Source organism: Quercus robur, chromosome 4, assembly GCF_932294415.1.
Source record: "Quercus robur chromosome 4, dhQueRobu3.1, whole genome shotgun sequence".
In the NCBI taxonomy this organism is placed as follows: Eukaryota; Viridiplantae; Streptophyta; class Magnoliopsida; order Fagales; family Fagaceae; genus Quercus; species Quercus robur.
The window spans coordinates 76,461,021-76,476,189 of NC_065537.1; the positions used below are offsets into that span (position 1 = coordinate 76,461,021).

At 37.3% G+C, this 15,169-nt stretch overlaps 2 protein-coding genes across 2 annotated transcripts; both read right to left on the bottom strand.

The window, feature by feature from the left end:
- Positions 1–8,610: 8,610 nt before the first annotated feature.
- Positions 8,611–9,297, bottom strand: LOC126722622 (putative disease resistance RPP13-like protein 1). Its single transcript, XM_050425764.1, has one exon. It carries the CDS (start codon positions 9,295–9,297, stop codon positions 8,611–8,613), a length of 687 nt encoding a protein of 228 aa, XP_050281721.1.
- A 579-nt stretch (positions 9,298–9,876) lies between these two features.
- Positions 9,877–12,441, bottom strand: LOC126722623 (putative disease resistance RPP13-like protein 1). Its single transcript, XM_050425765.1, has 3 exons — positions 11,392–12,441; positions 11,101–11,201; positions 9,877–10,516 (listed from the first exon to the last, which is right to left on the bottom strand). The coding sequence occupies exons 1-3, from the start codon at positions 12,439–12,441 to the stop codon at positions 9,877–9,879; spliced, it is 1,791 nt and encodes a 596-aa protein (XP_050281722.1).
- Between the last annotated feature and the right edge of the window lie 2,728 nt (positions 12,442–15,169).

The following is a 15,169-nucleotide window of genomic DNA, read 5'->3' on the forward strand; positions in this document are numbered from 1 at the left end:
AAAAGGAGGCAGGAGCTTCGCCTCTTCCATCAAATTCCATCCCATTAGCCTCAGCATTTCCCTAGATTGACCCCTTCCTGGCATCAAGGTTAGGCAATGCTATATCACACCCATCTCTAGTACTCTCTTTGTCATGTGAAGTAAGAAGTTCATTGTTAGGTGAAACACTTGAATGAGCTTCGTGGTGTGGCAGTTGCCTATTACACAGGTCAAGATTGGTTGGGTCTCCAATAATCTTCTCTCCGACAGCTCCTCTTTTGGGTCTACCTTGCACAACATTGGAGAGCCACTTGCGGAATGGTTTGCCATAGAATCTTCCTCTCTTCCTCTAGGGCCGGTGCATCTGAGAGGAATTGCCACCATGGATTTGGCATGTTCCTCCAACTTAGATCCAATAGAGACATCGAGCCCATCCTTCCACTTTCCTCGATTAGGGGGAAAATGAACTTCTAGGCCTTCTTGAGACGATTTTTGAACCACCCCATGGTATGGGTCAGATTTGCCCTGATATCCACTATTACTAACTCTGGTATCTCCATAATCGTTCCTTCCAGGTTCACAGCCCATCATGGGTAAAGCCCGGCTTGAGAACTGGAACTATCCATGAGAGGGAGGTTGGAATTCATTTTGTAGCAGGGTGAAAGATCCAAAGGAAGGATTGTGCATGGAAGGAGCTAAACTATCTCTAGTGGTGCTAGATAAGGACTTAAGAGCGGCCCTAGCATGAGAAATTTTTGTTTTACCCTTAGATGGATGGTTCGAGTTTGCTGGCTTAGCTTTGCCGTTACCTTCGCTTTATCTTGCTGGGCCTTTCCTTGGGCCTGGTTTCTTGCTACTAGAGATTTTGGGATTCCTTGTTGGCCTAGACTGAATTTTTGCTAGCCCACTTTCCATGCGATGGCCCAAATCAAGATGAAAGGAATTGGATCCACCCACTGAAATACGTGATGCAACAAAGCTCACCAAAGTTGTCCCTTTTGGTGATGTCACGTGGGATGACGTGTGATTTGGAGGTATTGCTCCACTACCATTAACCTCAAGTGAGTGGGAATGTTTCGTGGGGCCAAACTTTTACATGGCTTTGCCATTCTTTCTACGTGTCACCACTAGCTAGGGTCTGTAGTTGTCCTTTTACACTATCCCAACATCGACCTGATTCTGCTTAGCGATTACAGTAGCTAGCACATCGTATGAGTCGTTGGTTCTTCTCAAGATTTAACAGGGGTCTTCCTTCTTCGGTAAAGGAGGGGAGCAGACTATGTATGGACACGTCTCTTTACGGTGTCCTACCCGGCCACACGAGAAGCACAATATGTGAATGCCTTTGTATAGAACTGGTTGTTCTAGATCTCCAATTAGGACTGTTGAAACTAGAGGTTTGTTAATCTATTTGCACAGATAGTCTTGCGTATCTACCCCTAGCTTCCATTGCTATATGTGTATCAACCCAAAGGACGTTTCCGATGGATGAACCAATATGTTTTAGCCTTTTAGGATCTGCGATTCATAATATTCTATGGGGAGTTCATTTAAATGAATCCACACAGCAATCGAGGAAACATTTGCTGATGAGGGCCTGAAATTGGGTTCCCATGGTCTGATAGATAAGAAGTTTTCTCCAATGAACCAAGGGCCTTTTTGTAGAACCATATCATGGTCTTCCTTCGTAGAGAACCTGATTAGGAAAAACTCTTTACCTAGGTTGGTATAGTTTTATCTTTTCACTGGTTTTAAGATAGCTAGAAGCTCTGCTTGAATGTAGTTAAAACCTACATACCGTCCATACACTTTCACGATTAGAGCTTTAGACCAGGGCTCCCTAATGCGGTGCTTATCCTCCCTTGACAACTCAACAGACGCAATGCCCTCCCGGAGCTCTAAGACTTCGTCATCTGAATTTGAGTCATATTCCATTTGCTCTGTAAAGTCGAAAGCATGGGTATAAGCCCCATGGATTTCCCCAACAAGTTTCTCCTTGAAGGAGAATTTTGGGGGATTGTGAGCTATTTCAAATCCAGGAGGTTCATCCTCCATAAAGCTAGCAAAGTGCGTTTCTTTGACCTTCTTATTGCTCCTGGCTAGCTCAGCTTCTTCTTCCAAAGAGAGGGAGCGAGGTTTCACACGAGAGAGCATAGTGCTATATTTTTCTACTCCATAATAATAATAATAAAAAGGATTTCTCATTGAATCTCTTAATGCTTTCAAATATTTTTACAAAAATCAATTTTTGATCTTGTTTTTTTTGTTTTTATTTTATTTTATATAATTTGTTATGCTTTTTTTTTTTTTTTTTTTTTGTATTTAATAGTAGAAGTGATGAGGTGGGTTATATGAGACAAACAAAGGTAATCTCAATTGGACAAAGTGTCAGGTTTTGAATCACGAGTAGGCAAGGTGAAAACAAGCCAAAACACAAGTGAGTTTACAATAATTTTTCCTAAGTTATTTGTTGTTAGTAAAAGGAAAAAGAAAATCGATGCTATCTGAATAATTATAGGAACAAAAACTTTGATCTACAAAACCTAATTCTAATACAATAACTTTAGAGTCAAAAATTTCATAAAAGAATTCACAATTGTCGATATAGTAAGTAAAAAAGTATTGGGCTTAGATGAAAACCAGTAGAAACTAACCTAACTCTTTTGTTGTACAAATATTAAGAAAATTGTTTTGTTTTGGAGGAAGGGGTAAATTGGTCTTTTAATACTAAATTCTTTTAGACTTAATCCCCAAAGCAAACGGCAGGGGTTAAATTGTTACAAAATTATAATTTTTGGGGTCAATTGTGCATTTTGATCATCTATGAGACAAAGTATAAAATGATATATAATTTAGAGTGAAAAATGTAGTTTTTTCCACAAAAAAAATATATATGAAACCTCAAATTCTCGATTGTATATTTTTCTTGAATCCAAATATCTCATGAAAACAGAAAATTTGATTCACACTAGTAGTGTTATTAAATGTTGTCACAAACGCACCCTGCTAATATTTCAAATTATAATATGCCAAATTAAGAATATCTAAATACTCTTGAAAAGTTACCATGGCTTTTGAGTGGAGTTGTGGTGTGCCTTTATATTAGAACCCTTTTCCCTCTCTCCTTTGTGTGTGTGTGTCTTTGTTTCTCAAAAAAAAAAAAAGAATCGGTAATTGTCTTACATTGCTTAAGAGAGTGTGTTGTGTGTAGTATAACTTGCCCTATCCTCCCTTAAAAGTTACCATGATTTTTGAGTGGAGTTGTGGTGTCTTTTTATTAGAACCCCATTCCCTCTCCCCTGTGAGTGTGTGTTTGTTTCTCAAAAAAAGAAAAAAAGATTACTCCTGAGTCTTGGCGCATTACAGGGCTGTCAACATATTGGATCCGTGAAATACACAACCCAAGCCCAAGTCTAATCCACTAGACGATGCCGTTTCATTAAACGTTCATAAACACTCTCATAACTCATAATGGTGGAAGCAGTTTTTAACCGATTTTAACGGCTAGTCATAGTGTAACTAAATTGAGTTATTAGGATCTTTCTCTTTTGCTCAGATTCTGTAATCTATACATATACTATATACTTTTTTTTCTTTTTTTGATAAGCTATATATACTGTCATGTATTGATTTTTAATATTTTGTCATAATGAACCAATGCAAGACAGTATATATAGAATGCAGAAATATCTTTTTGTTGTTCTCTCTTAGTCTTCAACCTCTAGTTTTTAAAGAGCGTTTCAGCATTTGTTTTCACAAATTTCATTAAGAATAAGCTGTATATTTATGAGTCTAATTTTCTTAAAGTTGTTTCAGATTTTTAATGCTAAATCCTAATAAATTATAGGGATTGAGTTCCAGTTAGCTCAACAGGTAAAGTCTCTAATGATTGTATAAGATATCTGTGGTTCAATCTCCGCTCACACCAAAAATTAATTGGTGTCTTGGTCTGATGATAAAGAACTATCATTAGGAGTAGATACCATAGGCAACTCTCTAAAAAAAAAAAAAATAGGGGCACTTTCATTTTCATTTTATTTATTCTAAATTTCAATTTTTGTTAATTCCAAATGCGTACTCTAATAATTGTAGGGGCAATTTCATTTTCGTTTATTTACTTTAAATATCAATTTGTGTCAAAAGGAAAATGAAAAAAAGGCTGCATTTTGCTACTTTATAATCCACTTTCACATAGAAGATAGGCTGCTCTTCCTCTAGCAAACGCTTGTTATTCATGATTCTTGAAAGAAAGAACTAGATACTTTTCTTTGATGGAGAATTGTATTTTGTGCATCTTGTAATCCCTAAAAAAACACTCTCATGTACACTAACATCAACATGTAATCAATTATCAATACCATGTAAAATTAAAGTTACCATTGCTAGCTTCTAATAAAAGATAAATAGAGGTTCTGTTTTCAAGTCTTTTGTTTCTGAATTTTGTAAGCCTTTGCCTCAATTAGTAACAGAAGCCAGCCCTATTGCTTGATAAAAGATGGTTATATCTAGAAATTTTATTTATTGCAAGATTGAATCTGGGAAGTGGAGGCTCTAGGCCATGACAAGGTCCAACACTACTACCACCGTACTATCTCTAAGCTTTGTATTTAGGCTGAGCTTGCCTATTGGGGATCTCAAAGACTCAAACTGCAATAGTGAACTAGCATTCTTAAAATTGCCACCGATTTGGTGGTATAGAACGAAATGAAACAAAATATGTACAAACCTCTAGGATTCCTTCAATGATTGTTTCATATTGTTATGGATTTTATCTCTTTAATTGACTTCATTAAATAATGGAGAAGGTTTTCATAAATAAGAAAATTTTAAATTTCTTAACCTTTCTTGCCATCAATCTTATGTCTGTATAGCATAGTTTAGCCATCTAATTTTCAAAATCACTTAGGCGTCTCATTAATGCATTTTCAGTTACCTTCAAGTCGGTAAAGCAATAAATGAAGTTTGAAATAACTATTCAATTAACTCTAATGTTTGAGGGTGTGTTAGTGAACATGCACATGTAATGATGTAAATAAAACTATTTGTCTAAATCTACAAGAAATAAACTAAAAGCTTTTTCCTTCTAAATTGTTTGAGCTCTGTTGTAGCAACTCAATTCCAATTCATTTTCTCCACTATCATCAACCTATTCCACTTAAATCCCAACAGGTATCACTACTTCTGTAAGAACAAACTTGAATAATGTAGGCATGGAATATAAGCTGGGGTGTGTTCATTTAAAGAACACTGAGAATAGCACATTATAAATGTAGATAAGAGACTAAACTTATCAGCTGCAGTAACAATGATATTATAGCAGTTAAAATGATTGGGCATGTTGTCAGAAAAACAATGCAAATTCCAATTTTCTGTGACCTGTGTTACCAATGTGTTAGATATTAGCGGAAAAACACCACATAAATTATATGAGACAACCAATTTACGTGGTACGGCTAATAATAAGCCTACATCCACGGACAATACCAACTAAATTCCATTATTAACAATAAAAATTACAACTTTACAAGCACTCAACCAACTCTTATAAGGCATTCTCAAACCCACAAAAACTCAAATCAACCTATTCCAAAAAAAGAAAAAAAAAAGAAAACGCCTTATATGATATCAAACACAACTCAAGTTCTGAATTTCCACCATTTGTTTTTTTGGTTGTAATGAAAATCTTAACTCACAAATCAAAGACCTCGTTACATACAATTGCATTCTCACACTTCACAAATAAACACCCTCAAGTCACATAACAAAATACTTCACAAATAAACACCCTCAAGTCACATAACAAAATACTCAACAAGAACATATAGGAGGTGAACGTCAATAACTGCAGCAGAACCCAAGTAGAAACTCAAGCAATTACTGGTGGCGTAACAAGTCTTCAAATTTGCCTAGATTATGCAATGATTATTAGTAAGTTCAATAATTGTTTCACAACGTGTACAGTAAATTAAATTGATATGTAGCAGGTCAAATTATCATTAATCTATGTGTAGAAAAGTTACCTTGCTAAAAAGCCTGCTCACAAGATTAATTCCTCATCAATTTCAATGCAAGAGATATGAGCTATCTTGGACCAATGTTTTCCTTTCTTATTTCGGAGTTTGGATTTCAGCAAAGAGCACTCCTTGATGGAAAGAAAAGATAAGGACAATGGAAGACCATCTTCTGGCAAGGACTGGAGTTGGTAGCAGCAGCTAATATCCAATCTTTTAAGTGCGGAAAGGTATTGAAGCCCCATGCTGTCTAGATATTTGAGATTCATAAATCCACTGATTCGAAGAGAATTGAGATTTCTGGGCAGTAACTTCTCCTTTGGAAATGACTCCATGTTTTCGCATTTACCTTCAATCTCCAAATGACTAAGACAATCAAGCCCATGCATCCCCCATTCTTTCCCGAGCATGAGTTTGTCACAAAAAGTGACAGAATAAACTTAGGTTGGAAGGCCAACCACAATCTGGATGTGATTCTAGTTCTGGACATTTATTTAAAAACATGGACTGAAGATTTTTGAGGGTCTGCAACTGATCAGGTAGGTTCTTGACATTCTTGCAATTGGATAACCAAATGGACTTCAGGTTGGGGGTAGGCAATCCTCCTTTTGGAAAATATACCAGGCTAGGACAATCTCTGATCTCCAATGCCTCAAGAGATGTGAGATGTTCTTGAATTCCCTCTGGCTTTGAAAGTGGTTCCAGATTTGCACAATCCCAGATAGAAAGACACCTGAACTTTGGGAACAAGTACAATGACAGGGATGTCAAGGAATCACAGCTATTCCCTATGCACAAATTTTCAAGAAATGCATACCAGTCTCTCTTCTCTGCAGGTTTGATAAATTCTAATTTCTTGCAGTTACGGATATAAAGGGTTTTCAAGTCAGTGGCTGGATTGTCTTCAGGAAAGGACTTGAGAGAACGACAATTAATGATATAGAAATGTTGGAGAGAATTGATGCCGCCCATACTCCTTCAGGTATTAACTCCAGATCATCACATCCTTCAATTTTGTTTTTGAGGCTATGCAGTCGGCTGGGCAATTTAATCAGTTCTGATACTTTTGAAACTCTCATGCTCTCAAAAGTGGATGCTGTGGCACCTTGTACCATAAGTAACGAGGATTCAGCGGCATCTTCCGATTTAAAGACAGTCATTTGCTCCATGAATGAGGCAACTTTATCTTCACTTATGAGCAGAACCTTATCATGATATTCTAAAAGCCTTTTGTGTGATGATGCCTCTGTCATAAGTGTAGTCACAAGCTCCTGAGATTAAAAAATCTCAACTTTTAGTATGGATGGAAGTTGCTCGGGTAAGTTCCCCTTCATCTTGGGACATCTCCGTATACAAAGCTCTCACAGGCAAGGGAATTCTCCACCTTCAACTTCAGATGAAACCCATTCTTCCCACTCTGACATCTCCTCAAATGTTAGAGTCTCCAAAGACTGAAATGGCTTATCCATTCCACAGAATTCAGGACCCACCCTCGTTACAGTATCCATAGATTCTATAATGAGGACTTTAAGAGACGGCAGCTGCTAGAGTGGTGGCAAGGCTACGCAATTCATGCAATCACTAAGAGGTAGGGACACCATGTTGGAGAATGAAGATTTTCCAAGCCAATGTGGAAATCTTGTACCACAATAAAATTTAATGCTGAGCTTCTTCAAATTTGTATGAGGCTCAAGCTGTTAAAGCACATCTCTAACTTTTTTTGGAACAATGGAATCATCAACCCATTCTAACACTAGCTCATCTAGGTCTGTCTTCTCCACCAAGAGAGCCCCGGCTGCATCTTCTGCTGAGACCACATTCTGCAACTTTAAAATGCTTAGTGTTACTCTTCAACTGTTGAGCCACTTTTTTGGGCCACAACAAAGTAAGATAGTGTTTGAAGATATTTTAGACTGCTCATTTTTTTGGGCATCTCATTTAAATCTGTTCCACTAATAATAAGATGACACAGGTTTAAGAGTTTCCAAATGTTTTCTGGCAATTCAGTAAGAGAATGACAAAAGGACAATATCAATGTTTGTAAACTGTAGAGATCACATACTGATTCCTGGATTGCAGTGTGAGAGAGATCTATGTACCATAAATATTTGAAATTGCTGATTGAATCAGGTAGCTCAGTGATGGGATAATGAGATAAAGAAAGCACTTGTAAGAATTGTATTTTGGACAAACTACTCAGCAATTTATTGCTACCTAAATGATATGATCCATGATCTAATAGCAAAAAGGTCCTTAAAAGCTTGGCTGTATTAATGGCTCTAAGGATCACCGGGAAACTATATTTGACACTTAACAGCGACAAATACCGGGTCCTTTCAGAGACAGAAGGACCAAGATCCTCCAATCTGCAGCAATATCTCCCAGACACTTCAACAGCAAAGTGACTCACAAGATCATGCATCACAAAACATGATTTATTGCCACTTGATATCTGAAAAAAAGACCTTGATAATAATTCTTGGAAGTACTCATCACCAACGTCTTCCATTCTGGAGTTTCCTCTGGGGTCATGCAGAAGACCTTCTGCCATCCATAAGAGGACCAACTTATTTTTCTCAAATTCATAACCAGAGGGAAATATTGAACAGTATGCAAAACATCACTTTATTTGTGCAGAAAGATGATCATAGCTCAGTTTTAATGTGCTGTAGCTCAGTGTTAATGTGTTGTTCATTGCAGTTTTAAAATCCTCCAAATTTTGCTTCAAATGATCTAGTACAGCATCCCACTCCTCAACTTGCAGCTTCAAGCGCAAGAGACACCCAACTGTTCTTAAAGCTAAAGGAGAGCCACAACACTTTTCCATAATTTGTCTGCCAATATCTTCTAGTTCTGGATATGAACTTGGGTTTTGGCCTCCAAAAGCAAAATTTACAAACAACGACCAACTATCTTCATCTGATAATGGCTTAATGTAATAAACACAAAGAGGTTTAATTGATGATGCAGAGAGTTCATTGCGTGTAGTTACAATAACATAGCTTCCATTTGCAGCTTTTATAAAATGAGGTTGTAAGGCTTTCCATCCTCCAAAAATAAAAGGGGACGCAATGTTTAGAACAAGTAGAAATCTCTTTCCCTCAAGTCTCTCGCACAAATTAGCTTCAAGTTGAGACATATCTTGTTCCTTGAGATCACAAGACTGTAAAGTGAACGACTTGAAAACTGCTTTTGTAACCATGAACGTGTCAGAAAGATCTGAAACGTAGGCCCAGGCCTTCAGGTCAAAATGTTCAGTTACTCTGTGATCCTTGTAAATGAGTCGAGCAAGAGGGGTCTTGCCCATGCCGTCGTTGGCCAGTAGCGAAATCACTGACAACTTTCTACCATTTGCATCATTTGAAAGCAAGAGATCGATAATTTCTTATTTGTCAGACTCTACCGAATATTACTTTAGAGTTGTGGTCTCCAAAAGAAGCTGCAGGCATTCTCAGAGATTTTTCCATGTTGTGTTCTATTCTTTTTTTCAAACCAAGTTCATCTTTTCGCTTAGCAAGGGATTCTACCCTATCAAGGATCTCATCCAACCTGTGTTGGAAACCTTCAGTGTGGATCTCATCTATGAGATCCTCTTTATCATAGACAACATCTCGCAGCTCGTCAAGCCACTCTTTAACCACTTTGCTCCTGTACTGCTTCTCCTCAGCATTATCGACCACCAAAAGAAGAGACTGCAACTTATTCTTCAACATCTCTGGTGATGCATTGTTGACTTTCTGAATCATGGAAAATGAGCATTCTGCTGCTGCAACACCTTGAGCCACAGGCAATGAGCATACTGCGACTGCGGCACCTTGAGTTATGGCCAATGAGGATTGTGTGGCCCCTAGAGTCATGTCAAATGAAGATTGAACTACACCTTGAGTCATAGGCAATGAGCATTCGCAGCTGCAGCATATTGACTCTTGGACAATGAGGATTCTGCAGAACCTGTTTTGTCACTTACAAATAGAATCTTATCATGATAATCTAGAAGCCTTTTCTGCAATGATTCCTCTGCCATAAGTGTATTCACAAGCACCAAAGACTGAAATGGTTTATCCATTCCATAGAATTCAGGACCCAACCTCTTCACTGCAGTCATCCATTCAACAACGAGGACTCTAAGAGATGGCAGCTGCCCGACTGGTGGCAAGAGTAAGCAATTCATGCAATTTCTAAGACGTAGGGACACCATGTGAGAGAATGAAAAATCCCCCAACCAATCTGGAAATTTCACATCACAGTAGAAACTGATATTGAGCCTCTTCAAATTTGTTTGAGGCTCCAGCTTTTCAAGTACATCTTTATGATTTTTCCTATCAATGGTATCGTCACCCCACTTCAACAGTAGCCCATCAAGGTATGTTTTTTCTTTCAAGCCAGCCTTAGCTGCATCTTCCGAAGGGACCACATTTTGTAACTCCAAAAGTTGAAGTGTTCCATGAAGATGCTGAAGCCCCCCTAACTCTTTAATTGTGGAGTTGGTTTTTTTGCCCACAACAAGCAAGACAGTGTTTGGAGATCTTTTAGCATGCTCAATTTTTTTGGCATCTCACTTAAGGCAGTTCCACTAATATCAAGATGACACAAATTAAGAAGCTTCCACATTTCCTCTGGCAACATAGTAAGAAACTCACAATTTGACAGTGTAATTGTTTGTAAATTGCGGAGAGCACAAACTGACTCAAGTAACTTCTTGATTGTAGTGTGAGAGAGATTTATGTAACGTAAATGTTCCAAATTACAGATTGAATTGGGCAACTTAGTGATATAAGAATGAGATAAAGAAAGCACTCATAAGAGGCGCATTTTGAACAAACGCACTAGTTCATTTTCTCTTAAGTGACAGCCTTAGTAATCTAGGGTCAAAAAGGTTGTTAAACAATTGGCGTAACTCTCAAATATCACTGGGTTATCATGTACACCTCCTACAAGTGACAAATACCATATCCTTTTGGAGATACCTAAATGATCATCCTTCCATCTTAAGCAAATTTCCTTCATCATTGAAACATCCAGCTTATTTAAAAGATTATGCATCACATAACGTGATTTATTGCCACCTGATAGTTGAAAAAATTGTCTAGACACTAATTCATTAAAGTACCTGTCACCAATCTCTTCCATTGTTCGATTTCCTCCTTGCTGCTGAAGAAGACCTTCTGCCATCCATAAGAGGACTAACTTCTCTTTCTCAAATTCATAACCCTGAGGAAATATTGAACAATATGCAAAGAAAGCCTTTAGATGTGCAGGAAGATTATCATAGCTCAATTTTAACAATAACTTTGTATTGTAACACTCCAGGCGCTCCAGTACATCTTTCCACTCCTCAACTTGTGGCTTACAGCGCAAGAGAGCTGCAAGTGTTCTTACTTCTAATGGTAAACCATTACACTGCAGCAAAATTTTTTCTGCCAATAGCTTCTAGTTCTAAATATGAATCATCATTTTGGTATTTAAGAGCAAATTCTGCTAACATAGGCCAACCATCTTCTTCTGATAATGGATTCATATTCACATAAAAATCATTAATGCTTTTTTGTGCTGCAAAGCCAAAACTGCCTGTGGTTACAATCAAACAAATCTGGCTTGCGACATCTTCAAAATCAGATAGAAAGATGTCCCAGTTCTGATCAATCTTATTGTCCACGCACACATCATCTAGAATAATTAGAAATCTCCTCCCCCTAAGGTACTTCTTCAATATATTTCCAAAAGACAATCGTTCCACAGTAACACTAGGCCGTGAAGTTACTGACTCAATAATTGCTCGTTTCGCCCAGGATATGTCAAAGCCTTCAGAAAAGCAAAGCCAGGCCTTAAATTCAAAATGTTGACTTACTTCGTGATCGTGGTAAACCAGCCCACCAAGTGTGGTCTTGCCTATCCCAGGCATGCCCACAATCCAAGTTACAGACAACTGTTTGCGACTTGCATTGTCTGACAACAAGTGATAAATTATTTTTCTTTTGTCAAACTCTCTACCGTATACAACTTCAGATTCGTAGCCATCAAAAAAATCAAATGGAGGTAGTCTTCGAAAATCAAATGCTTCAATGAATTCTCCAGATTCACGGATGAACTCCATCCTCTTAAGGATGATCTCCATCCTTTCCTTGAACTGCTCTATCATTCTTCTTTCATGCTCTTTGGACTTATCTGCTCTACTTCCACCACCCCAACTGTCCAGCAAATTGCATACATCAACCATGAAATCCTGTGTAAAATAGACAGCTTCTTCAAGATCGTTGAGCCAATGTTGAACTTGTGTTTCCTTGTCCCGCCGCTCCTCAGCATTATTGATCACCTTAGCAGCAAACTGCAACGGTATCTTCAACTCCTCCAGAAACCTATAATCGTGCAACAGAAAGAAGTCATTGATTTCTTTAGAATCCACATAGTCCAGCAGCACCCGAATTGCTCCGCCCACCATAAGTACAGCCATGTGGCACAAATTCGAGAAAGAAGGGAAGCAGGAAGTGAAAGCAAAAGCAAAAGCAAATAGTTGAACAAAGAAGAGATGAGCTTGAGCTTTTGCACCCGATGCTTCTAAGATTCAGAAAAAGATCGGAAGTTATTTCGTTGACTTTGGAGGTTTGGCAGTTTAGTGTTCCAAATCCAAGCTGTCACAAAGTAATTAAGTGAGCAATCATTTGTGGTTCCGTGACAGTATATAAAAAGCAGACATTACAGTATTAAAGAAGATAACAATCCAGTGTATCCCGGCATTTTGTCAAAAACCTTCAAGGGATCCTCTATTCCTCTCCATTTCATTTCTCGGCTAGGATTTATTGAAAAGGGAATATATATGAATTGGTCACGATGGTTTGATCCAACTCAATTATTAAAAAAAAAAATTGGTTTTTTATTTGCTCCATGACATGTCCTCCTTACGCCATACTGACACGGTGTAACCTTGACTTTTATAGTTGGAAACGTAAGGCTTCAGTGTACTCCAAAAGAAATGGAGTTGCAAAAAACAGATGATAAAAAATACTTCAGTGGACTCTATCTGATGGTTCTATGTTCAAATGTCCACAGTTTACTAGCCTATTTTACTCCAAAAAAAAAAAAAAAAAAAAAAAAAATCCTGTTTATAATGGTTTTTTTATTTTATTTTTAGAATGAAGTGTTCAAAATTAATGGTGTAAGCATTATGTAATAATAGTTAAGTGTTCGGTGTTTATGAGAGGTGCAAGGATTTGTAATAGCTTTCTCAAATATGATGACTTTTTTTTTTTTTTTTGAGTAAAGATGACTATTTTTTTTGAGAAAGAAATATGATGACTATTTGAATGTAATATAATTTTGTGTATAAATACAGATCTGCTTATGAATGCGGTCCATGTTTGTGATAATTTTTCCACAAACTACTACCTTTATTAATGACAAAATGAGGATCATAATTTACTCATGATAATACCATAGCATTGTCAAACCAATTGGCATTGACATCATGTGTGCCAAATACCAAAAAGCCTCCCACATTAAATGTTTTAAATGCTAAAAATTGTAGCACGGATGAATAATACCATTCCAGATTTAGAACGGTATTGACATAAATTTACCAAAACCTCTTTGAGCCACCAATCTTGCCATTATTGTCTAGGGAGGCTAAGGGGTTGTTTGGTTTTTTTTTTTTTTTTTTTTTCATCACTCATCACTCCTCACTCAATTTTCGTCACTTATCACTCATCACTTAAAACATCCCAATTTCCCAAACCCACCCGTTTGGCACATATCACTCAGTTATGTTTTCAACCAAAAAATCTAAAAAAACTGGGACCCACACACTGACCCATGTCATAAGACTTTCCTCTTCTTCAGTGACGGTGGGTTTTTTTTTGGTTGTTGTGCGAGGGATAGTGATGGGCAGATTTAGGTTTTGATCTAGTGGTGGATTTTGATCTCTCTCCTCTCTCACTTTTCTCTAACTTGGTGGTGGGCAGTGGTGGCTTTGGGTTGGGCCTAGCTAGCCAAGGGTGGTGGGTTGCATTGCAACTTGTGGGTTTATGTTTGTAGCTTGGGGTTGGGTTGATTTTGGTGGCGTCTTGTATTTGGGTTTGTAGTTGTGGTGGTGTTTTGCTAGTGGTTATGGTTGGTGGTCACCATTGTTTTGGGTTGTGGTCATGGTGGCTTTGCTGATTGGTTTCTGGACCATTTTGGTTTAGAGTAGAGAGAAAAGAGAGAGAGGTTTTGGGTTTAGAGAAATTTTTTTATTTTATTTTATATTATTTTATTGTGTTGTAATGTTGAAAATAGAATGTTTGATGTAAGGTATATTATAAAATGATGTGGTAAAAAGGGTGGCAAAATCAACCCAAATCTATTTGTGCATCCAAACCCACCCAATTATTAATTGGGTTAAATGGGTATTAAGCTAATTAAACTCAATTAACATTAATGTTAATTAGGTTTTAACTGGGTACCCCATTATACTGAAGTATTATTTCTACAAATCACCCAACTCTAAAATACCCCAAATTCACTAAAAAAACCAAAATACCCAAGAAAACTCTAAAATTACCAAAATGCCCCCATAAACCTAGAAAATGACATAAATATCCCTCAAAACATAAAAAATGACCAAAATATCCCCTAAACTTAAAAGATGACCGAAATACTAAACTAGATACAACTAACTAACTGATATTTTTAAATTCGACAAACTTTTTACATAGGTCATAAAGACTTCTGAGGGAGGTTATTTCTTGCCATTACAAAGATACAAAGAGCTTATTTATAGACAACTTAACTTAAACCAAATTCAGATACAATTTACAATTTACAATCTGCTTTACACAAGATAGTAAGGGTTTGGCTTGTGATTGACATGTGTTGATGGAAGTAAGGGCCTGGCTAGCTACTTCTGGATAAGCTTCTGCATGGGCAATAAGTGTTCTGACAACCATGGATAAGGCTAAGATGCCTTAGAACATTTCTAGGACTTTTTTTTTTTTTAAGTCTTGGAGCTATTTAGTCCCATTCTTCGTCAACGTCATCATTAACATCTGGGTCATGGTTATCATAATAAGAGTCATCAAATCCAAAAAAAGGTTTGGGCATTTGCCAAATGTCTTTATGTGGCCACTATTGTTTGACATCTTTTGGGGTGCTTGATCCTGTTTCAGTAAGATTCCCTTATTAAGGGATTCTACTTTTGTAAGAGCATG